The sequence below is a fragment of the Myripristis murdjan genome, chromosome 6 (genome assembly GCF_902150065.1).
Source record: "Myripristis murdjan chromosome 6, fMyrMur1.1, whole genome shotgun sequence".
Taxonomy (NCBI): Eukaryota; Metazoa; Chordata; class Actinopteri; order Holocentriformes; family Holocentridae; genus Myripristis; species Myripristis murdjan.
The window spans coordinates 11,082,742-11,106,904 of record NC_043985.1 but is presented as its reverse complement, the minus strand read 5'-3'; the positions used below and the strand labels follow the sequence as shown (position 1 = coordinate 11,106,904).

The 24,163-nt window shown below is 40.6% G+C and overlaps 1 protein-coding gene across 2 annotated transcripts; it reads left to right on the top strand.

Annotated features, from left to right (window-relative positions):
• The first annotated feature begins 1,874 nt into the window (after positions 1-1,874).
• syt12 (synaptotagmin XII) lies at positions 1,875-23,547 on the top strand. 2 transcript variants are annotated; one of them, XM_030054661.1, is made up of 9 exons: positions 1,875-2,007; positions 4,037-4,108; positions 12,079-12,139; positions 13,282-13,475; positions 13,756-14,160; positions 18,289-18,504; positions 19,677-19,797; positions 20,391-20,524; positions 21,251-23,547. In XM_030054661.1, exons 2-9 carry the CDS (start codon positions 4,106-4,108, stop codon positions 21,422-21,424), a joined length of 1,308 nt encoding a protein of 435 aa, XP_029910521.1. In that variant the 5' UTR covers positions 1,875-2,007; positions 4,037-4,105; the 3' UTR covers positions 21,425-23,547. The 2 variants fall into 2 exon arrangements, with proteins under 2 accessions (XP_029910521.1, XP_029910522.1); XM_030054662.1 differs by lacking the exon at positions 4,037-4,108.
• The last annotated feature ends 616 nt before the right edge of the window (positions 23,548-24,163 follow it).

Here is a 24,163-nt window from a genome sequence, read left to right as displayed (position 1 = left end):
TAACTAGAGGCCCTGAACAGTCCACTTTTCACTCTAATTCTTTAGACTGGACTGCACCTCTGTTATCTGACAAACGTGATGCATAATCTCATTTCCTGTTCATCATGCCTGTCTGTTTGCCTGTGTCCATCCTGCTGTTGAGGACCAAGCCATCACACAAAAACCAGAGTGCTGCTGTGGAACATGTAAATGAAGCACAAGCTTGATAGAAAAAAACAAAACAAAACAAACAAACAAACAAAAACCATAAGGCATGGAACAGCTGTAACTAGCCCTCAGTGGGTTTGTCCTCTTTTCACATAGGTGATGATCATCACCTTCATCAGGCTGGTGGATCAGATGGATGCACCAATAGGTTCATAACATGAGCAGCCATTGCTTAATCAATCATTTAATTCATTAAGGTTACAGCAGTTCCCAGATTTGGGTCCAGGGCCCTTGAAGAGGCTTTCAGTTGTTTATCACTGCCTCAGCCAGGCAGTGGTGAAAGAAGTGCTCAAATCCTTTAGTTAAGTGATAAGGAGAAATACTGGAATATTAACTGAATATTCTTCCTGTGAAAGTGAAAGTCACACATTCAGTTTTGTACCTAAAAAGATTAGCAGTTACTTAAAAAGTAGTAATGCTTGAATATTAATGAAAAATTAATCCTGCAAAATTTAAAGTCCTGCATTCAAATTTTTACTAGAAATATCAGTGTCTTCGAAGTTAAATGCACTTTAATGTAAAGTAAAATCCATAACCTGCAAAGATTATGTAAAAGGAGTCAGTGAGTCTAAGTGCTTCCTGTCTCATTTGGGTGACTTCAGTTTTTATAATGTTGCCTGCCTACCATAACTGAATTTTGACAATGTTTTTTTCTTTTCTTTCTTTTTTTTTTTTAACCACACTTATGTAAAACTGCATTTTATAGACAAAACTCTGTTCTGCAATCTAACTAAAATGCAATGTAGTGCAATAAAAGTTTCAAGCCTCATTGCATTTACTAATAAAGTAAGGGCACTTCGAGATTCTACTTATGTGTATGTATCTAGTGATTTCTATCGATTCCATCAGGGTGAAAGATAGATTTGTTTCACTTTTTTTTTTTTTTTTAAACACTTTCACTGGGAGTTACCACAGTTAATGAAGAATGAGTCGGGATGGTGTTTTGATCAGAGGTGTCACTGCTCGCTCCCCACCCACAGTATAGGCAGTTATGTAATGCTCTAGTGAATCATACCAAAAGTGCGAAAATCTCAGATGAGATAGGGGAGAGGAGAGTCCTGGGACAGATCACATGAAATTGGGTTTGGTTCAGGTGCGGTAGAATTTGATGGTTTGGGAGGCTGACCTGAAATGTTCGGAAGCCCCTGAAATAACCCCCCTCTCCACTCACCCCACACACACTCATCCCTGCCCCCACCGGTTGCGTAACACACTCCCAGCGTACACTGTGTGTGTGTGTGTGTGTGTCTGTCTGTGTGTGCAGGCAGGTCCGACCCAGTAGTGCTGCTGCTGCTGCTACTGCTGCTGTAGTGCCTTGGAGAAGAAGGCGGTGGTCGCGTTATCGAGCGGTCCGGCAGTAGAAGTTGCACTGCAGGGGTGGGACTTCTGCAGTCAGCCGGGGGGTGAAGCTGCGGCTCCCACAGAAATGCTGCCAGCAGCGCTTTCGTTGCAGGAGCCCACAGAGCAGCGGCGGCATTGGCGGCGGACGGACACACACCGGAGAGAAACCCAAGAGAAACCCTCCTCTCCATCTTCCGCCTCTTCTTCGGCTGGGTCGCGTGTGAGAGCCTGGATGCGCTGAAGCAGCAGGAGTGGGAACGCGTCCCCCTCTCCTCCTCCATCTCCTCACCCCCAACCCCTATCCCCACCCCCCCATCTTCCTCCCCTCCTCCGGGAGAGACCGGACCAGCACCGGTGTCGTTGAATGGAGAGAGGCACCTGAAGAAGCGAGAGCGGTGGAGTTGGTCCCCCTCCTCCTCCTTCTCCTTCTTCCCCCATTGCACCAAAAGAAAACTCTGGGTAAGAAATGCGTGCCATCTGGCCCCACTGCATCTTCTCAAGTCTTTGCTCGATCACATTTAACTGCCCCCCACCCCCGACCCCCCCGCGTGTGTGCACTAAGATGCTGCATGCATCGCGGCGAGAGTTGGGACTTGCATGCATCTTGTCCAAGCTGTTGGGTTCGTATCGACAACGTAGAGATTAATTCAAAGCGTTGAGGCATTAGCTGTGCTTTTTCAGTGCATCTCAGCAAATGTGATTACAAGCTGCCCACCAAGGCAGATCACAGGGAATTCCGCGACTCCTCTCTTTCCCTCAATCGACCGAAAAAAATTGATTTCGCGTAGCCAAGTCGACACTCAACTACAGTAGGAGTATATAGGCTGTATACTGGAAGTAAATGCGTGATGCGGTGCCACAGCTGACGCGGTGGTCTTTGTCAAACGAAGGGGAAAACAATTTAAAGCTTGAGGATGTCAGAAAGCCAACGGTAACTGTAGGAGCTGTTCATTCAGCACCACTCTGTTGAACTCAGACTGGAATATGAGGCCTTAAAACACTGGACTGAGGGCTGTAGTGGATGTAGTGTTCACCCACCTTTACATTTGCTTTTAACTTGCAGAACTGAGTGAACCCATCTTTTTAAGGTTGGCAGGAGTATCAAGCTGAAGTAAGTTATTTTAAAAAAAAAAAAAAAAAAAAAAAAAAAAAAAAAAAGGGTTCTGTTAAAGTGAAACAAGCATAAATTAACACCTTTTGTTTATGCTGGTATTTATACTTACTTATGATGATCTCTTGCCCACCCTTTTATTTACCACTGCATCACTGTTAGCTTCATTATGTGGTCTAAATTCAGTGAGCTCTTGAATTGGGATACAGAGTCCCAAACGTGTTTGCATGTGTGTCATAAAGTAATAAGCAATGCACTCTGCAGTCTGATTGTGTCTTCTTAGATGTCATGTTGTCTAGTTTAATCCATACAGCCTGGGTTTAAGTTGAAGAATGCTGGCTCAACACTCCTTCTGCTTGTCTTTGTATGAGAGGGGCGTTTTGAGATTAATTCTCACTTTTGGAGCTAGTTATGGCAATGGTATAGCTGTATGAGAATCATGGCACAAACACTGCTAGGGTTAGAAGTTTTCTAATCCTCTTGCATACAAACAGACTGAAATTTTACAGGTTGTCTTTCTTTCTGTGCTCCATCTCTGTGAATTTTTTTTTTTAGTGATCACCAGTCTGGGTCAATTTACAGTGAGCAAAAGTGTGGGAGTAAACACCAGCTTGCTCTCTCTCACAGCAGAGATTGAATTTGCAAGTGGCGGAAACACTCAGAATCCTTAGAGGAATGCTGACCTGAAAATCACCCTTTGTTACATGGATAAACTTTTAATTTTGAGACATTAGCATACGCTTGTAGACCTCTTCAGTTGTAGTGTGCAGTTGCAAGTGTGTCCCACAGTTTGGCTGAGATTGGTTTTGCAACAGAGCTGAAATGACTGTGTGAATGTCACTGTCCCTTTCCTTCAGTGGAACTCCCGGCTTCCCGCTTCACTGGCTGAAATATGACATGCTCACAATTCAATTCCTCTACCAACACTTACAATCATCTTAGCCATTTGTTTAACACGTGCTCTCCTTCTCTGCCAGGGACTGTACCCCTCCTTTCACACACACGGAGACAGAGAGAGAGAGAGAGAGAGAGAGAGAGAGAGAGAGAGAGAGAGAGAGAGAGAGAGCCTCAACACAATCCCTTTTCTATTCTGTGTCCCTGTTGAACTCTGCAGGAGATAGTGTTATTATTTGCAGAAGATAGTGTTATTATTATATTAAGCAAAATGAAAGCACTTGAATCAACACTGAAGTTAAGCAGCTATGCTAGTCTAACACATAAGGGCTTACTTCAATTATCCCAAATGGTCTTGCCTTATGTTGAGCCATGGTTTATACCTTAAGTTAACACAGCTAATATTTCCAGAGTATATCATATAATGGATTGCCTCATTTTACACTGAATGCCTGTGGTCATTGTGTTTGGTGCCAAATGCAGATACAGCTCACTTCCCTTTGAGATGCACTGAAATGCAGCAAGGCTGGAAAGAGAGTCGTAAAATAAGATATGGTAAGATGTGTTGTATTTTAGGATTGCACATTTGGAGAAGTTATAGCCGCATTACTGAATACAACCTTGATGTGTTCTGAAACTTTTTGCAATCCCAAATGGGGAGACCATTTGCAAAAACAAAAGGCTTCAGTTAGTTCTCTCTCTCTCTCTCTCTCTCTCTCTCTCAGCATTAAAGCGGACAGTCTGCACATCCCTCTCATGGTCAAAGTGTCATTAACCTCCAAACCAAGACTGTGGAGTCAAAACATAAAATATGTGGGACTGTCCAAACACTTTTGGATCTAAATGTACTTGCTCAATAGTTAATCAATAAAGCTGTGGCATGGTTTCAAATATCTACTCACCCACTTTGTAGAAATTAGGCTGTCATCCACGTTCACATAATGGAGAGTGAACGGACCTTTTTCTAAAACATAAACTAAGGTCTGACAGACACTTTTGCAGCACTAAATGTTTTCCTTGTCTTGTATTAGCCTAATTGTGAAGTTGTTAATCTAATAAGCATTGTTATGATACAACATTAATATTATAATGATCATGCATTGTTTAAGTTTTTGGTGTTAATACCTCTGTGTTGACAGGCATCAAAAAGAAAATACAGGTGAGAAAAAACAGCTGCATAATATTTTCCCCTCTTTTACCAGCTTCCAGTGGATGCCCTTGAGCAAGGCACTGAGCTCTAACTGTAGTTGTACTCCAAAAAGGGACTGTGTGACAATGTGAATCAGGGTGCCGCTGCAAGTGTGTTCAGTCAACATTCCCTCAATGAATACAGATTATTGTAAATGTTATTGTAGGCAATTATTCTGTAGCTGATCTGGCTAAACAGCTATATATTCTGTGTTTATACAGTGTGATTGTATTTATCCAGGTTTATCTGTATTTTGGACATGCAGTGTTTTATGTTAAGGTTTAGATTAAATTTAGCAAGCTTAGTTTTGTTTATAGACTTATTACGGTGAAACATGGAAAGCATTAAGGATGACCAAGTACACTACTATCTGTACCTGTATCTGTATCTGTTCATTCAATTATCTGTATCCGCATCTGTACGCGGGGCCTAAACCAGAAATGGGTTTGGCTTAAACCGATATGTTATTTTAAGCCTAAAATTGATACGGGTTGATTAGAAGTTGCTATATTTATTGTTTATTAGAAAATTATTTACAGAACAGCCTCAGAATTGAGCTTCAGATCAATGTTTTTGATCACAATAGTAAACGAACTATTTAAAGAACAAGTTTTTTATAAACAAAGATCATGTATTCTTAAGTGCATCAATGAATACAACACATGCTGTAGGCAATTATAAAGTACCAAGTAAAATGCAATGGACAAGAGTTTTCATACTCAACATAACTTTCTTTTTTTTTTTTTTTTTTTAATTTTTTAATTTTTTATGATCAAACAGTGTACCTAATGTTCTTGTCAGGGAGGGTTTTTTTTATTATTATTATTATTTTATGACATAATGTTGATTATGGTGTATATGTGTGTGTGTGTGTGTGTGAGAGAGAGAGAGTGAGAGTGAGAGAGAGAGAGAGAGAGAGAGAGAGAGAGAATATATATATATATACACTACCAGTCAAAAGACATCAAATATATGAAGCAAGATATATGAAATTATGTAGCCACGAAAAAATGTTAAATAACTCTAAATATGTTTTATATTTTACATTCCTCAAAGTAGCCACCCTTTGCTTTGTTGACAGCGCTGCAAACCCTTGGCCTTCAAGATAGATAGATAGATATACTGTATTGATCCCAACCAGGGAAATTCTCTCATTGAGCTTCATGATGTAGTCACCTGAAATGGTTTTCACTTCATAGGTGTGTCTTGTCAGGGTTCATTTGTGGAGTTTCTTGCTTTATCAATGGGGTTGGGACCATCAGTTGTGTTGTGCAGAAGTCAGGTTGGTACACAGCTGACAGCCCTATTGGACAACTGTTAAAATTCATATTACGGCAAGAACCAATCAGCTAAGTAAAGAGAAACGACAGTCCATCATTACTTTAAGAAATGAAGGTCAGTCAGTCTGGAAAATTGCAAAAACTTAGAATGTGTTCCCAAGTGCAGTCACAAAAACCATCAAGCGCTACGACGAAACTGGCTCACATGAGGACTGACCCAGGAAAGGAAGACCAAGAGTCAAGTTCATCCGAGTCACCAGCCTCAGAAATTGCAAGTTAACAGCAGCTCAGATCAGAGACCAGATAAATGCCACACAGAGATCTAGCAGCAGACCCATCTCTAGATCAACTGTGCAGAGGAGACTGCGCCAATCATGTCTTTATGGTCAAAAAGCTGCTAAGAAACCACCACTAAGGAAAATCAACAAGCAGAAGAGATTTGTTTGGGCCAAGAAACACAAGGAATGGACATTAGACCAGTGAAAATCTGTGTTTTGGTCTGATGAGTCCAAATTTGAGATCTTTGGTTCCACCCATCGTGTCTTTGTGCGATGCAGAAAAGGTGAACTGATGGTCTGTACATGCATGGTTCACACTGTGAAGCATGGAGGAGGAGGTGTGATGGTGTGGGGGTGCTTTGCTGGTGACACTGTTGGGGATTTATTCAAAATTGAAGGCACACTGAACCAGCATGGCTACCACAGCATCCTGCAGCGACATGCCATCCCATGCACTTTGCTTTTAGTTGGACCATCATTTATTTTTCAACAGGACAATGACCCCAAACACACCTCCAGGCTGTGTAAGGGCTATTTGACCAAGAAGGAGAGTGATGGAGTGCTGCGGCAGATGACCTGGCCTCCACAGTCACCTGACCTAAACCCAATCGAGATGGTTTGGGGTGAGCTGGACCGCAGAGTGAAGGCAAAAGGGCCAACAAGTGCTAAACACCTCTGGGAACTCCTTCAAGACTGTTGGAAAACCATTTAAGGTGACTACCTCTTGAAGCTCATCAAGAGAATGCCAAGAGTGTGCAAAGCAGTAATCAAAGCAAAGGGTGGCTGTTTTGAAGAATCTAAAATATAAAACATGCTTTGAGTTATTTCACACTTTTTGCTTACTACATGATTCCATATGTGTTCATTCATAGTTCTGACGCCTTCCGTGAGAATCTACAATGTAAATAGTCATGAAAATAAAGAAAAAGCATTAAATGAGAAGGTGTGTCAAAGCTTTTGACTGGTAGTGTATATATATATATATATATATATATATATATATATAGAAAGCTTAATTTGTAATATTTATACTACTACTATATTTATTTTTTTATGGACTACAGTGAGAAAGTGTCAGACTCTCAGTGCATGCAGCCAAAATAAAATAAAAATAATAATGTACTTTGTGTGTTCAGCTAATGTATGTGTGTAAGTGGTGTGTGTGTGTGTGTTAAGACTGTGACTCTGCACTGCGTCCAGTACGAGCAAAGTTTTCCAACTGACTTCATATCAAAAACCAGCCGGTAAGAGCGAGCAGATGGTTTAAAAAAAAAAACAAAAAAAAAATGACTAGTATAGAGGCAGTGAGAGACGGAGCGCAAGTCGCATTCAGCCTGTCTGCTCAAAAGCAGTGCGTCTGTTACCAATCACGTTTAGCAGAAACTCTACTGACTATCAGTGATTACAAACCGAGGTAAGAGCGAGCTGAAAAAAACCTGACCACTACTGAAGAGAGACGCGACGTGGGCTGTCAGACCTGAGTGAGTGACAGAGAGGTTGTCACTGTGTGTGTGTGTGTGTGAGTGGCACACAGCTGCAGTGAACTGTGTGTCTGTAGGGGAGGGGCGCTGTGTGTGACTGGCCTATCACACAACATGGACACAGTCAGCTACCCAATGAGGATTTTCATTCATCACGAGCACAGATATTGACTCGTATTACTCGGATAATACTCGTACTCCTCAAAAGTACTTTATCCATACCAGAAAGTCGTTTCAGGCGAGTATCTGGCTCAACCCTAGAAACCATGTCACTGTTTCTGGCAATAGCATATTTTTAAGAATCCATCCAAATGTTTGGAGAGAGAAAATCAGAAAAAAGACATGAACTTCCAGTTTTGAAAGTTGTTTAAGTAAGCTGCTGAACGAACATTTAAACTAGACAAGAGCTGTGTCGGCACCAAAGAACCCCCCAACTGTTTCACCAGAAGGCATCATTTTTAGCTCTGAAACTTTAAGCTGAATTGATTTCTTTACTCTACTCTGAATATACTCTTGAGATTTGAAACCAAGCCTGTATCTCCATTAGTGTCATAGTTATGGCTGGAAATTGTTAAGCATCTAATATCAAAAATCCCCAATCCAAATTACCCCAAAGTCCAATGAGTTATTCCTCATTAGATCTAACTCTCCACCAAAGTTAATATAAAAATCTTTGAGATATCCTGTTGCCAGACAGAGAGACAGACAGATTATCAGGGTTGAACACTGAAGTTAAAACATATTATTTAGATTTTTTTTTTTCCTAAGCAGGTTCCCATTACTTTATACAAAAATCCTTTTTAAGGGGTTGTGTCTTTTCCACATTTTTTTTCAAAACAGTAAAGCAGCCTTGTCAAGAAAGTTAAGTGCATGGAGGTTTCTTTTTTTTCTCACCTTTTTAAATTTTAAAACTGGAGCCCACTGTTTAGGCTGCAGATGCTCTGTGCCATGGAGTAATGATGCACTTGACACGCACTCTCCACCAGGGAGTCAAAGCTCAGCTGGCCCAAGAAGGGTAAGATATGTGAGGGAGAAGGAGAGGAGATGCAGAGAGACGCATTACTGCCTGCGCACAGATTTCTGCTATTTCACAGAGCAAGGCAGCAAGGCAGTTAATTTGACTGTGACTCACTGAGCAAGATAAAAAGCAAAGTTGATTTATTAGTTGTTCAGAGGCTGCTGGGTAGAAAAAGTGAGAGAGCAAGAGAGAGAGTGAGAGGAGAGTAGCTACCCCCTCCACCCGCAGGGTCTCTGCAGACACACACACCAACACACACTTCCAGTGGCTCAGCAGTGATGATTGAGAGGGATTATTTTTGTATGAGTCTATACATTGTTTTTTGTTTGTTTGTTTGTTTGTTTGTTTAGGAAAGCCCTACTCATTCTAACTTTGAAATACCTTGCTTACAAACCAACAAGGTATGTTTTTTTAAAAAATTATGTACTTTCTCAGAGGCTTTTCATTTTGTCAGGACACTGCTAATTTTGAATATCTACTGGGTTAAACCATTGACTGTTTTTTCTTATTTCTCAAAAGCCTGAATCAAATGTAAGTACCCTAAATAGACTATCATTAAGTTAATGTTAATATTCCATGTTGTTGTAATTGGTGTGATATCAGCCAGTATTGACTGCAAGTAGCTTTGATATACCCATCTGTCTCACACACACACATGCCAGCTGTGCTGCTCTCCTCTCCACAGGCAGTGTGTGGGCTGGAGCGGTTGATCTACAGGGAGCCTGAGTGCACACGGTGATAACCAGGTTCAGCTTCAAACACATTAAGATTGTGGCTGATGAGGACTAAACCCACTGGTCGCCTGTTTTCTCTGCTGGTGCTTTAGGGAAGCAAAGCTTGAGTGTCTGAAGACACACATGGATCAGGGCCAAACCAAGACTGAATGCTGAATGCTGGGAGGGAAAAGTCAAACGGGTAAAGCAGGTTTTCACGTTGGAGCAAGACGGGCTTCCCAATGACCTAAAGCACAGGGGTTGAGATATGACCTGACTGCAACTGAAAAGCCTAGAAAAAAGAATGAATGGGAAATGAAATTTCTCTCTTTGCCAGATTTTTTCAAGAATGTAGGTGTGGGAGTATTGATGAATATACAGGATGTTTTGCTCTGACTGGTTGTTTGTGCTGATTTTCCATTTGACAGCCACATCACTGAACTGTAATGGTCTTTCTGCACGGAGACTGGCTTTCCCACACCAGCTTTGCTCATTATGTTTTACACAGCATCATTCACATGCCACTGTAGCGTGTTTGTGCAAGCTGACATTGTGACAAAACATTGATTTATTGCCTATCTTTTTAAATTAATAAGTATTTTAGACAATTGCACTGTGTTTGCACTGGAAATGCAGCCTTTTAGAGACAAATGAAGAATGTTATCAGAGAGAATCCCTTCAGCAACCATGAAGCTTAGAGAACTGAGAGTTCAGACAAGATCATTTACACATGCAGATGACACATCAGCAAAACGACTTTCATGCAAATCTAACCTTTCTTGTTTACGGTGATGTGTTAATGAGCTGTCAGCTGAAGGAAAGTCTCACATCTTGAGGAGATAGGGAGTGAGATATTAAATCACTGACATATCTGATGACTACTGCTGAAATGGAACTATAGGGGGGTCAGTAGTCTGGGCATCTTTTCCATTTTTTTTTTCAGCATCTACCTACCATTACAATGGAGAAAGAAATGCATAAATAAATGCTGCCTCGTAGGAGGATTCAGCTCAGCTCAGGAGCTGCTTTTTTCTCTTCCTCTTCTTCTGGTATCTGTCTGTCCTTTGCATTTCCCTGACTGTCTCAGTGTATTACACACACATTTAAAAAAAAAAAAAAAAAAAAAAACTTCTCACACGTCATACTTTTGTTTTCAAATCTATTTTCTAGGCATTCCTGCTTTGATATAATATGGTTGGCAGTGAAAAGAAAAATGGGAAAGAGAGGGGATGAATACTGATAAGCGGTACTTTCTCAAGAAACAAAAATGAAATAAACATTGGGTTGGGACTCTGTAAAGTGCACAGGTTCTCTGATGGAATTAGTTGAACTCTTTGCACACTGGACCCCTATGCACTGCACCCAGCATCTGTACTCAGTCTAAAATATCACATGATTGGCTGTAAAAAAACCCATCTCTGTTTCCTTTTCCTGTTTGATGCCTTAGTTTACATCTCTGTGCTGAGACCTCCTTCATCAGCCTGCTTGTGTTCTCCCCATAGACAAGGGGGTAGAGAAAAGACTCTAGCCCACATGTTAGCTCGAGGTGAACTGAATTGAGCTGGGTTGGGGCAGGCTGAGGTGCAGCACTCCCCACCAGCTCTCTCCCCTCCAGAAGACCCCCATGCTTTGCTAATGGCACATCAGCTGCTGTCAGTGGGCCCTGCACTGCACCAGCCACTTTAATTGGCCTGTGTGGCCATGGTCTACAAAGCGCTCAGCAGAATTGAGTGATCCCCCCCCCCCACACACACACACACCCTCAGCCCCTCTCCATATCATTAGTGTAATGCTCCCATTTCCCCACAAGCCTCTGAGATATGGGGAGATTCCAACAAGCGGGGGGAGAGGAGGGGTGGTAAGGAGGAGGGGGGGTGGGGGGGTTGAATGAGTCACACACCAGCAACCACTGTTTTTTGCAGTTTGCGGAGGAGAAAGCAAGAGAGAGAGCAGGAATGAAGAAAATATTGTTCTCTGTTGTCTCTTGAAAAGGAGTTGCTGCTGCTATTTTTAACAAAGGACCATGAGCAGTGAAGTGATATTTCATTGTTAACCAAACAACCTAATGGCTACATGCTCTTTACAATGAATGCGCAATGAACAAGTTCACCAAGAAGCCTTACATGGAGCGCTGGGGAGAAAAAATGGTTTTATATATGTATGATTGTTACAATAACATGTAATTTATGATCTGTTACTGCAAAACCGGCAGATTACAGATCATTGCTTGTGAGATTGCTGTCACATGTTGGAGGAGAAAAAGATTTTGATTCACACTTAATTCCACATAATTTTAAATTACTGATGGTTTACCCAATTAGGATAATCCTGTTTGGAATAAATTGTTCCTTCAACTGCATATTTCATAAATTTTTGTAGGAAAGTAACCCAGCCTTATTAGGAATGACAAACCAGCTCTTTTGCCTGCATGATTTTTATTTTGTGAAGAAAACCCTTAATTGGAGATTAGGTAACACCTCTAAGTGTAAGACTTAATTTTGTTTTGGTTGCTTTTGTAAAAAGCCATCTGAACAAGTTATTAACAGATGTGTTTGGACGTTTTCAGGCTGGCTGCTGCATCATGTCCTCGGCTCAGGGTGGGGATATATCAGGCTACCATCTGAGTGGTGAGTGGCTGATTCTTGGTGTCAGGGTCTGCCTCCAGCACATTGCCACACTGATCATTTCTGCCTGGGTAACCTCTGCTTAGCTGCTGTGTGGGCGTGTTACTGTGCACTTGACAACTGTCTGGGTTTTGTGCACATGTTGCTAAATGTGTTGTCTTTGTGTTTAGATGAGACACTCAGAGAAATGAATAGATGGCAAAGCCACAGACAGCCTATTCTGTCCCTTGACCTTATCTCTATTCATTTGTGTCTGTCTGTCCCTGATCTCAGGATGATTCAAGCGCTTTTCACACCTTTACACAGCAGCCTTATAACACCTCCAGCCATGTTAGCGGCTGCAGGCTACCTGGGTTACAAAACAGCTCAGATCTGTTGCTTTAAGAAGCAGAGATAAAACAGTTCAGGTTCTCCCACTGAGGTCCTCATCTGGAGAAAGAGAGCTTGGCAACACCACACAGCCCCTCTTTGAGATCCAACATATAAGATACTCAAACCTTCATTCAGAGTGGCATTTCAGTACCACATTTTCCAGAATTTGCTTGTCAAATTCTTACCAAAACTAACTCCACTGACTTCTGAAAATCCTTGTTTCCCAAGTTCTCCCACTCTTTACTAGCCTGATAATTTGACAAGCCAGTGTGCCTGAGATAATGGCAGACTGTGCTCAGTTGTGGTGTACTTGTTAAGATCCCGGCCTGTGGAACAACAGGCCCCATGTTGGTATTAAATCAGAAAATCCTGCCTGCATCTTCTCCTCTGTGTTTCTCCCAGTCTATGCACTTTCCTACTCAGTCCAACTATTTTATTAAATGAAGATACAGACAACACTGAGAGAAGATTGTTAGGTTTAAAGGGATCAGAAACACTTGAGCTTGTTTTTGAGATACAAGGAATTCATTTAAAAAAAAAACGGAATTTTTTTTTTTATTTATTTGACTAGAACCCTTACATGAGGAAGTTCAATGGAAGTTCAACATGTCACATGTTGAACCTCCAATGTTTTCTCCCACCGTTAAAAATAAAGACTAGGTGAACATTATAGGCTGTTTTGTAGTGTTGTTTAGTTTGGCTCTACATAAACAGGCTGAATTGCTTTGAGGTATGCTTGCAGCATTTGCTTTTGTGTGTGTCTGTGATTTCAGTGGTGCGTAACCCACCAGGCTGGGAGGTGGGGATCTACCTGGTGGGCTTCCTTGTGCTGTTAGGTGTGGCAGGGCTAAACATCTGGAAGCTGTGGAAATCTGGGACTTTTCCTGTGCCATCTCCCTTCCCCAACTTTGATTATCGATATCTACAAGAAAAATATGGAAACTCCTTCTCAGAAGTCAGGCAAAAGGTATCGTTACTCACGCTACTCATGCTACTCATGCTACTCATGCTACTGATAATTTGATCCATTGTCATGAAATATTCCCTATGATGAGATTTAAGCATTGCAATCAAATTTAAAAATGGAAAATTCATGTTAAGGTTAAGATAAATTTGAACTCATCTGTTACATTATGCTAGCAGTAGTTTTACCTCAACAGAACTCAGATTTGAACTGAACCAAAGAAAAACCACCCATCCCAGTACCTAACCATCTCTTACTCCTTCTCTCTACCTCTCACTCAAAGAGAGTGGCAGCCAACAACCACCGCAGGACCTCCACTGCCTCCAGCCGCAAGGCCAGCCTGGCCCTGGGCGACACCCCGGACGGCTTCAGGGACCTGGGCCACCTGGAGCTGATGAGCAGGGAGCTGGACCACATCGGCATGGTCCAGCTCAACCGTTCCATCTCCACCGACTCGCTCAGCTCAATCTCCTCCATCGCCAACAACTTTGGCCACGACTTCACTGTGGGCCAGCTGGAGGTGACCCTGGAGTTTGAGCCGTACCGGCAGGGGGGTCAGGGAAAAGGCCTGCTCCACATCACCCTGCACCAGGGAAAAGACCTGCTGGAGAAGGAGGAGGGAGACTTCCCCGGGTGCTTCATCAGAGTCTCCCTGGGCCCAGAGGAGCTCAATGTTGGAATCACTAAGGTGAGGGGCCTGTGTACATGTGTGCCTTTGTATATTTCTTTGATGATGAGTACCAAATGTCCTTGCAAGGACAGGGAGATGAGGACAGTCCAGGAAAGTGAAGACAAGAAGTAATTTTAGAATTAAGATTTGGGTTAAAACAAGAATTATAGTTGAATTAGGATTAGAGCTGAACAACATGACAAAAAATAAATCATATTGCAAATATTTTGATATTGTGATTGTGATGTGAATCATCATTTTAGTGGGATAGGATCATTTTTGAAATTCTGTTTTCATGTTCACTTTTGATGAATTGTTCAGCCCTTTTTAAGATATTCGTCAAGGTTAGGCATGTAGTAGTGATGCTAAAGTTACATTTACAGTAATACAATCCATGGCTACCACTTAAAAAAATCAGATGAAAAAACTTCCTGTGTGGATATTTAGCACTTCAGACATGACCAATAAACTCAAGATAAGGAGATAGCGTTGTGCGCCTGTCTGTCCTGTCTGATGGAAGAATCCCACTTCACTTGTAGAGTGGAAAGCCCCCTGTGAGTTGAGCGTAGCCCTGAAGGTTGATTTCACATCCTTAACATTCATTAGGATTAGATGTGATTCGCCTTCGGTCCACGAAGTTTGAAATGTAGAGTGAGACTGTAATTCAGATTATTATGATGCTGATGCAGTGCGATGCTGTGCATTTTTAAGATACAATTTTCTCTTTTTTATGCTGCAGAAAGAACACTTTCTGTGAAAATTGAATTTAATGTGAATTGACTGCTCTGATAGGAAAAGAACAGGACTGTATTTGTCCATCTGGTACACCTGCCACTTGCCTTCTGCTCTTCGGAAGACCTTGCCAGCAAATTCACTAATTCATGCCTGGCTGTGAGGCACAGCGTCTCCCAGCGCTGTGCTTTGTGTAGCACAGGCTTATAAGAGAAGCCACACAGGCTTGTTGAGGCTCCCTTTACTTGATCGTATTATTATTGTTGTTTTAATGCATTCAGGCTGGGTGTAATAATGGCAGCAGTCACTGATGCAGCGCCTGGACTGGTTCCCTTTTTAATGTAGAGGAGTGGTGAAGACCAGAAGAAATGCTGACATCAGCGCCACTCGTCCCTATGGTCAAGCCTGGATTCCCTCTCTCTCTTCTCTCGTTCTGTCGTTCTCTCTCTCTCTCCCTCTCTCTCTCTCATTCTCGGCTCATTTTCTCCTCAGTTTTTTCTCTCCATTTTTTCTTGTCCCTTTTTCTTGTTTTTTCTTTGCTTGTCATCACCATCTGTCACTTTCTTCCTCGTTTCCTTTCTTTCTCTCCCTCCTCATTGCCTGTGCTTTCTTTTCATATTTTTTTCATCCATGTCCTTTCTTGCCCATTTCTTTGTTGTTATTATTTCATGTTTTTATTTCACTTGTCATTACCTGTCCATCATTCCTCTCTCTCTCTAATCTCTCTCTCTCTCTCTCTCTCTCTCTCTCTCTCTCTCTCTCTCACACACACACACACACACACACACACACACACACACACACACACACACTTGCCTCTCACACATATATACATATATACACATGTGAACACACACCTCTCTCATTCTTAGCTTTTATTGCCTGGTTTTGACCTCATGTAGTCAGTGTTTACCCCCAAGCAATAAGACTAAGATTGCAGTCTCATATTGAAGATGCAGTGGAGAATTTTCTGGGCTGTGCTGGCCTTGATGTCTTACATCTATGTGGGTATATTTACAGAGCGGCTTGGCTTTTTCTGCATTCTGTAAATGTTGCATGTATGTTTATTATGCTGTTGAGCTTCATAGTTTCATATAAGATACAATCCTAAGGTCAGCCTCACTGGGTGATTTGCAGGCCTTGGGCTCGGAATACACAATTCCTTTGATGCACAGATAATTGCTGTTTCTGATCACATTATACGGTAATGTTGCTGCATCCATATTGTGTGTACCATTGGTAAATTTATATGCACAACATCAATAAATGTAAGAGACTGGCTAAGTTCTAGTGTTTTCAGACAGTGAATGGAAAAGAGAACAATGGTGGGGAATAAGGCTATTGTCACATATATATCCTGTAGTCTGCAAATTACTAGTTGCCTGGTAACTTCACTGCTTCATAAACCCTGATTTTGCTGTAAGCCTGCTTCAACATCTGATGGCCAGGGGCTGACATTTGCACTTGCCACCATTAAATGCAGGCCATTCTGGTTGTGATTGCAAAGTCTTCGGGTTGCTGTAAATGACCTGTGTTCAGCTAGTCTTTTCCACTGTAAAAACAGTTTTTGATGCCAGGCTCTTAAATTGAATGATAAAATTTTGAATCCACTTGGCTCTGTAGCTGTTTGACAGAAAGTTACTTTCCTACCCAGCAGATGACATTGCAGATTTTTTTCCTAGAACATCACCAGTAGAGACCTGTAGTAGCAGCCTAGTGGCCCGAGATATGACATGACAGACAACTCATAATACTGGTCTCTATATCATGGGAGCAGTTGCACCACTGTCTGTTTGTTGTCTGTTTGTTTCTTAAATAGACTTGCTGTGCTTTTTGTGTTTAAAGGTAACCTGTGTAAGATGTTTTCCTTAATCTAGCCTACAATCTTTTCTATCAGTCTGAAGTTATGGTAAGGATTGACTTTTGATTTGTTGTCAGACATTCAGCTTATATTCAGCAGAAGGCATTAGGTTATAAATCAGCTTCTCTACTCACCTTACATGTCCTGCCCATTTTTGTCACTGTGTTGTATGTCTGGTTACTTGACTTCATAGCCAGGCTAACATGGACGATCCCAAACAAAATAAACAACACATATATGGACAAAATTGAGTATGTAGATCACTGTCCTTGCAATAAATTAAAAAATAAAGATAAATAACTCAGTAGCTTGTGTTATTGTATTCAAAATTAATGGACTTAGAAGGCTCATTTATCCCCTGCTACACAGTGGGCCTCATTTATCAGACAACATACAAAAGATTTTTTTTTCATATGTTCTGCTACATTTACACATGAAAACTGGGATTTATCAAGCTTTTTGCAAGCCTGACTTGTTTGGACATGCAAAGGAAATTTTCTGACAACCTAAGAGCATGTCTAAACTATGTGCAAACTTCAGAGCTTGTCTTTTATATGGAGTATTTTTTTTTTTTTTTTTTTCAAGTAAGACACCACCCATCCCAGTCCATGGAGACCTTGAGAGTCATGTTGGAGAGACACTTTGGGACTGGAGGCTTTGGGTGGTATTAGAAATGAGGAAAAGCATGATAAATCACAGTCCATGCTTCATTACATTAAAAGATCATGACAGAACCCATCAAAATCAGGTGCTGGCTGGAGTCTGCTTCCAGTGCTCTGACATGCTGGGAGAAAAGAAAAAGAAAGGGTATGATGTATTATTATTGTAGATATGTTCTGTTTACAACACTGAGGCCAAAACGGACCAATAACTCTTTCAAGATGAAGCTGTTTTTGCCATTTAGAGCTAAGAATCTTTTCTCTGTGACATACAATTAAAAGAAAACCTGCTTTGTATGAAGCATGTACCCTACAGTGCTATGCCACAATGGCCATTTGTTGTTTGAACATACGTGAGCATAAAGTGAGATCACATGAAAAAAGAGAAAAGGCAAGGACTCTCGTCCACCTGTACAAACCAAAAGTGTTTCATAACTGAGTTATCATCCAATAAAAAGAATATCTTTGATTGCATTCTGCCTCATAGCCTGGCTCTGATGAGGAGTGACTGAGGGAGAGGATGAAGGGAGTCACTGATGTTACACCTTACTTTGTAAGGTTAAGTTCACATCTCTGTGCCATGTATCTCATTTAGTGCGTTATTTTACCTGTTTGTTTGGTTGTGCTCTTATGAAGCTACATAACCAACCATGTTTTCCCCTAATTGTCAACAGCCTCTGGTAACAATCCATGTCTGTCTGTTACTTCCAAAACAGTGACATACCATTCAAGAACGTTCAGTTATTTCAGAGGTGGGCATGGAAAGCCTTCACAGGCTGCAGATACTCACAGCTACCAGTGTGTGACCCAGTGCAAACAAGTTCAAACATGAAAACCAACTGGCATAAATAGAGTTTAACATCCTATGATTGACCAGCATCTTTTTGTTCACAGGTCCAGGCTAACGCATTCACCGTGATTTTTGATGAGCGCTTCTCCATCCCTGTGGACCTGATGGCTCTGGAGGAGTACAGCCTGCGCTTTGCAGCCTTTGGTATTGATGCTGACGAGAGGAACATCAGCGCTGGGGTAGCGGATCTCAAACTATCGGACCTGGACCTGACCATCAGACCATTCAACGCCTGGCTTTACCTTCAGGATGTTAATAAGGTGTGTTAAAATATGGTGGGGTATGACAAAGTACAAGAAAATCCAATTCAATATGACATGATTTGGTACAGTACAGTATGGCACATTATAATATGGTATGGTGCAGAATATTATACGATACATCTCGAAACCATTCGATATGGCAAGATACCATGAAATATTTTATAGTACAATGCAAAACAAATACAAAAGAATACTGTGCAATAGAGTAGGATACGATGCCATACGATATGATACATTACATTACGATACAATACATTATGACACAATACAATATGACAAAGACATTAATGATTTGACATATAGTGTTTTAAAAATATGCTATTATGAGATAAATTAACATATAACCTTCTGCCATACCAATGTAAACAAAATTGGGAAGACTGAAGCCTCGAACCAGACAAATGTTTTGTGCTGTGAATTAATTTAAATCAATAATGATTTCAAACTCAAGTGGAGTCAAGTTTTTCTGCTATAAGATGATTCTGGATAATCTGATTAGAAGCCCAGCCTTGCTGACGTTGTTTTAGAAAGTCAACTTGTTGATTGTAGAGTAATTAGATGCTGGAATCGGGCCTCAGAATATGTTGATTGGCCAAGCAGAATTGAGCTTGGTCTAAAAACAATATAATCATCCATTTAAATTGCAAAGGGCACATTCAAAGAATAAGATGATGCTGACTGTAACACACTTTTAATATAGGGATTAATAACTTGGTGTTAGGGACTAACTAGGCTTTGTTCCCGTCCATAATACACCACAAAATCTAAACTAACCTGAACTGTGTAAGGGAGCTTGGTGGTATCTGAGACCCCCTGCTGGAGATACAGCAGAACTCCACTCCAAGTCAGATAAATAAAAGAGTTGGCATGGTTTCTGGCAAAAAGCAGTCTCTTACAGATTATGGATAACCTGTTTAAATTACCAGTCACTCAGAATCACAGAGCAAATGCTTTTGCATCTTCTTCTAAAAATACACGGAATAGCACATCTCAAATTGGTGATATACAACATTGTAAAATTTTCTTTGGGTGGAATTTTCCCTTAAAATGTAAAGAATCTTTTTTTCTCTCTGTGAGGTGTTTTATATTAAGACATCCACCATGTGACATATGCCATGTTGTGTTAAATGTCTGTTGTGTTAAATACATGTTTTGGTTCGACTGTGCAGGCTGTGGATGCAGTAGGAGAGATTCTGTTGTCCCTCAGTTACTTGCCAACAGCAGAGCGCCTCACAGTTGTTGTGGCCAAGGCCAAGAACCTGGTGTGGACCAATGGCAAAACCACTGCAGGTCAGACAATGTGGTGTGTTTGCTTTGTGTGTGTGTGTGTGTGTGGTTACTAGAGTGTATGATTGTATGATTTTATCAGTTTTTTTTTTTATTAGATAACTTATTATGTGAAGCAATATGGTCTCTGTCTGTCTTACTGTCACATTTGTGCGTGGAGCTATTTTTTTATTTTTTTTTTTTTATCTGAATGCCTCTGTGTAATGTCCCACCACTGAACTAAGTGATTAGTGATACAGTAATAACAGACACTAATGCCGATCACCAGAGGGCAAATCTGTCATCATACAGGAATACAGACTACACTAAATTTACTTTGTCCATAACATCAAGTGTCCAGATCATGAAACACACCAACTCTGTCCTGATAAACTTCACAGACTGAGGCACCATCATTAAAGAGCTAACTGGGTATACAAGACCATGTCTGTGAATGATGACACTGTAATGAGGAGTTTATTACGTGTGTGTGTCTGTGTGTGTGTGTGTGTGTCTGTGTGTGTGAGTGTGTGTCTGTGTGTGTGAGTGTGTGTGCTGGTTAGACCTAACAATGGACGTAACATCATCCCATTATCTTCCTCCCATTTTGCTGCCAGATCCATTTGTCAAAGTGTATCTTCTACAAGACGGCAGGAAGATCAGCAAGAAGAAGACCTCCACCAAAAGGGACGACACGAACCCCATCTTTAATGAAGCCATGATCTTCTCTGTGCCATCCATCGTCCTGCAGGTGACACTGTAGCTCTTAAAGTACATGAATGCACAGGGCAAAGCAGCCCTGACCAGTATAATCTGCAGACAAGAACACTAGACTTGAACTGTTTTTGTTGTTCAGATATTCGGTCATTGCAGCAGCTAAAGTTATAGAATTCAGCAGCTAAAAAAATAGCTAAAAATGTGTGCTTAGATAAAAAAAAAAAAAAAAAAAAAAAAAAAAAAAATATATATATATATATATATATATATATATAAGCACCAAATTAGAATGTAAAAAATCCATAAATGCACCAAAAATAATGACAACATTGAATATGTCTGTACTTTATTTTTTAGACAACAGTTACAGTATGAAATGGCAGAAAAATGACTAAAAAAACATTTAAAATTAGGTAAATACTGTAAAGATAAATCTACAGAAGATGAAAGGGCTTTTAAATACATGAGTAAAATTAGGGAAAGCTCATGATGCTATTGCTCTTAATTAATTCCATTTAAAAATCATAAAATACTTAATTTTGAATTGCTTTTTTTTAAAACGGAGTTGAACAGTGCTAAAGACAAGCAATGGAAATAAAAAGGTAAACAAAATAAAATATTTTATTAATTCTTTATACAGGCCATTTAAATCCACTCAGTTTACTGGCTGAGTTCCACCGAATTTTACCAACTCCAGCTCTACAGTTGATGCTGAGTCACTCTTACACAGCAGCTATGTAAGATCATGTTTCCTGTGTAGGAGCTGTCCCTGAGGGTGACGGTGGCTGAAGGCACTGAAGACGGGCGGGGGGAGAATGTGGGTCACGTCATCATCGGACCTGAAGCCAGCGGAATGGGAATTACCCACTGGAATCAGATGCTGGCCACTCTGAGGAAACCTGTATCCATGTGGCACCCTCTCCGCAGGACCTAGTCACCCCACCCCACCCCTCCTGTACCTGTCCTGTTGTGGGTTTCAAGCCAAACACTTGCTCCTTCATGTTCCTGTCACCTCTTCCCTTGTTTGAAGCTGTGCCCTGATCTGTTCCACTCTGCTGATAGTTGACAGTCTGACCCACAGGGAGGGTGTGTGACCTATATGTCAATCTGGTGGCACTATTCTTGACACGGTACCCTTTCAACAAGGGAGGAGAATTTGAAAAAGCCAGTGTTTGCCTATAAACTAGCTGCACCCCTGGGTCAATTAATTCGCTGAAATCCTTTCAGTTACTTGCTACTTTTAGCTCTCAGGTGCATCCTGCTTGAAGGCTGCCTTTTGGATTCAAAGAAGCCGTCCAGTTGGTTTGTTTGTACCAAACAAAATTAATCTGTCCTCTAAAAGTAACTGAATCTGTTTCAAACTGCAGACTGACCCGGGTCTGCTCCACACTGCCTCGTTACCTTACCCCCTTACCCCCCTTGGTTTGCCCCCTCTCCGCTTTCCGGGGTTGGGCTAAATCTCTTTTCAACAGCTGGAAAGGAAACATGCATATTTGTGGTGTTTAGTTTTGTCCTTTCAGTTTGAACTTTGAAAGGAGTTTTGATCAAAAAGAGGAGCCCAACCCTGGCAGGCACACCTCACCACCCCCTGCTCCTCCCTTTTCTCCCTGCATGGTGCCTACTGTGGTTCTATTTAGCTCTCCAGAGAAAAACTAAGACTGAACAGACAGGTTGTAATAGCTTCTCTTTCAGGAAACTACTCATTTGTCTTTAAAGATCAGTCATTGATTGCACCTGTTAGATTGATTACTTAGCAGTTTTAGAACTGAGTTGAGGTTAGCTCTATTGGATTTGCTTGTGTCATTTGTTACCAGTAAGACTGACAAATAATAGAGGTTTTGGTATATTCAATATATATTGTGCTTTTTAAAAAAAATCCAGGTACTCTTATCCAGGTGAAATAATTGTAATTTGTAGCAGTTGTTACAGGGTGGCCAAATCAGATGTAATCCGCATATAACTACCATGTTGTATTGTTCTATTTGTACCATAATTAATGCAATACACGTTGCAGCATAAAACTACTTATAATGTAAGTGTCAGTATCAGTGTAAATAGTGTAATACAATCCAAGCATTCTTCTTCTTGTCATCATCATCCTCAGTATTCATACATATATATATATTTTTTTGTTTTCCACATTCTAGCATCACATGATGAGTGTAAATCAGCATTTTTTGCACTATTTAAATAAACATCAAATTTAAGGACAGTTAGCTCATCAAAGTGTACAGTATTTAACACAAATACTACTGTTAATAACACATAATTATTATTATTATTATTATTATTATTATTATTATTATTATTATTATTTATCGTTGTTGTTGTTATTATTACACCTCTGGGACTTTAATGTGTAAAATATACTCACCCCCTTTTAAGTGGGTTCATTGTTCCTTCTAGTTTTAGCAGTTGCCCTTTAGTTACCTGCAAACAGCTTGTTATCAATATTAGTATTCCTTGTTGAAACCAGTGGGAATCACTTACTGTTTGCAGCTATGGAGCATTAATGATAACAATACTATCAAGGTATTTTTGTTCAGCTGAGGAAGAAAGAAACTTTTTTTCCTCACAATGTGATGACAATTTGGTAATACTCTGAATATCACTGTGTGTTTTTCTCTGTCTGAGATATTCTCTACAACATGGCATTATGCAGTGCTGTTTTGTTGTAACTCCTGAATGTGAACAATCACGTGAAATGTCTTCTAACTCTGAAAACATTCTTAGCCCTTTGCATTGTTGTTATTTTGTTTTTTTTGTTTGTTTTTTCAAGCTGAATATTTGTTAATTTATGACTGCATTCCTCACCTCACATCAAAATCCAAGTCAAAATCAGTACACCTGTGGTCATATGATAGACAGTAATTCCTGCTGTGCCAAATAATGAAGCAATATTTTCATTTATAGTCAGCATTTGCATTTGATCAACAGAGCTGTAGCCTACATTTGATCATGCATGAAGTTATTTAGCATTTGATGTGAATGTGCCTCAAGAATAAAGTGTATTGTGTGAACGCTGTTTGAAATTAAAGCAATCCAACAGCAACAGTCTGAGCAATTGTTTACCACACTGGAATGACCTAGCATTGTTAACAGCTGAAAGGAGAAAAAGAAAGACCACTCACTCTGCCCTTATATCTGGCTACTGCAAACATCATCTTGAAGTGTGGCCAGGAAGACCAGAATATGTTGCAGTTAGTGGCACTAAAAGAAAAATGGTATGACAAAGTATGACCTACAGCACTGTTACATTACATCCAAGTCAGATGCATTGTTTAGACACAGAGATAAAGTTTGTAAAGCATGGGAATCATGTAGGTAGGGAAACGTTGTAGGCCTATTTTGTGGTGTTTACAGTTGTCTCTCGCTATAACGCGGTTCACCTTTCGCGGCCTAGCAGTTTCGCGGATTTTTTTTGTGTGCAATTTTGCATGCTTTTTTTTTTTTTTTTTTTTACAGCGCATTGTGTTCTGCGTCCTGATTGGCTAAGGGACTGTAGACCATTGTCAATCAGTTTCCTCCGTGCCGTGTCTCCTGTACAGTACAGAATGCGTTCAGCTTGCTTAAAGTGTGACCACTGTACTTCTAAATAACGTTATGTATATGATGTGTGCATGACATTGATGTGCGGACTACAGTTATAATCGCAGACACGGCAGATAATCTA

What these genes read in the sequence shown, in the direction of transcription:
- syt12 (XM_030054661.1), top strand. An exon ending in ATCAGGCTACCATCTGAGTG is followed by an intron (nt 12,140 to 13,281) that starts GTGAGTGGCTGA and finishes CTGTGATTTCAG; the next exon opens with TGGTGCGTAACCCACCAGGC. An exon ending in TCTCAGAAGTCAGGCAAAAG is followed by an intron (nt 13,476 to 13,755) that starts GTATCGTTACTC and finishes TCTCACTCAAAG; the next exon opens with AGAGTGGCAGCCAACAACCA.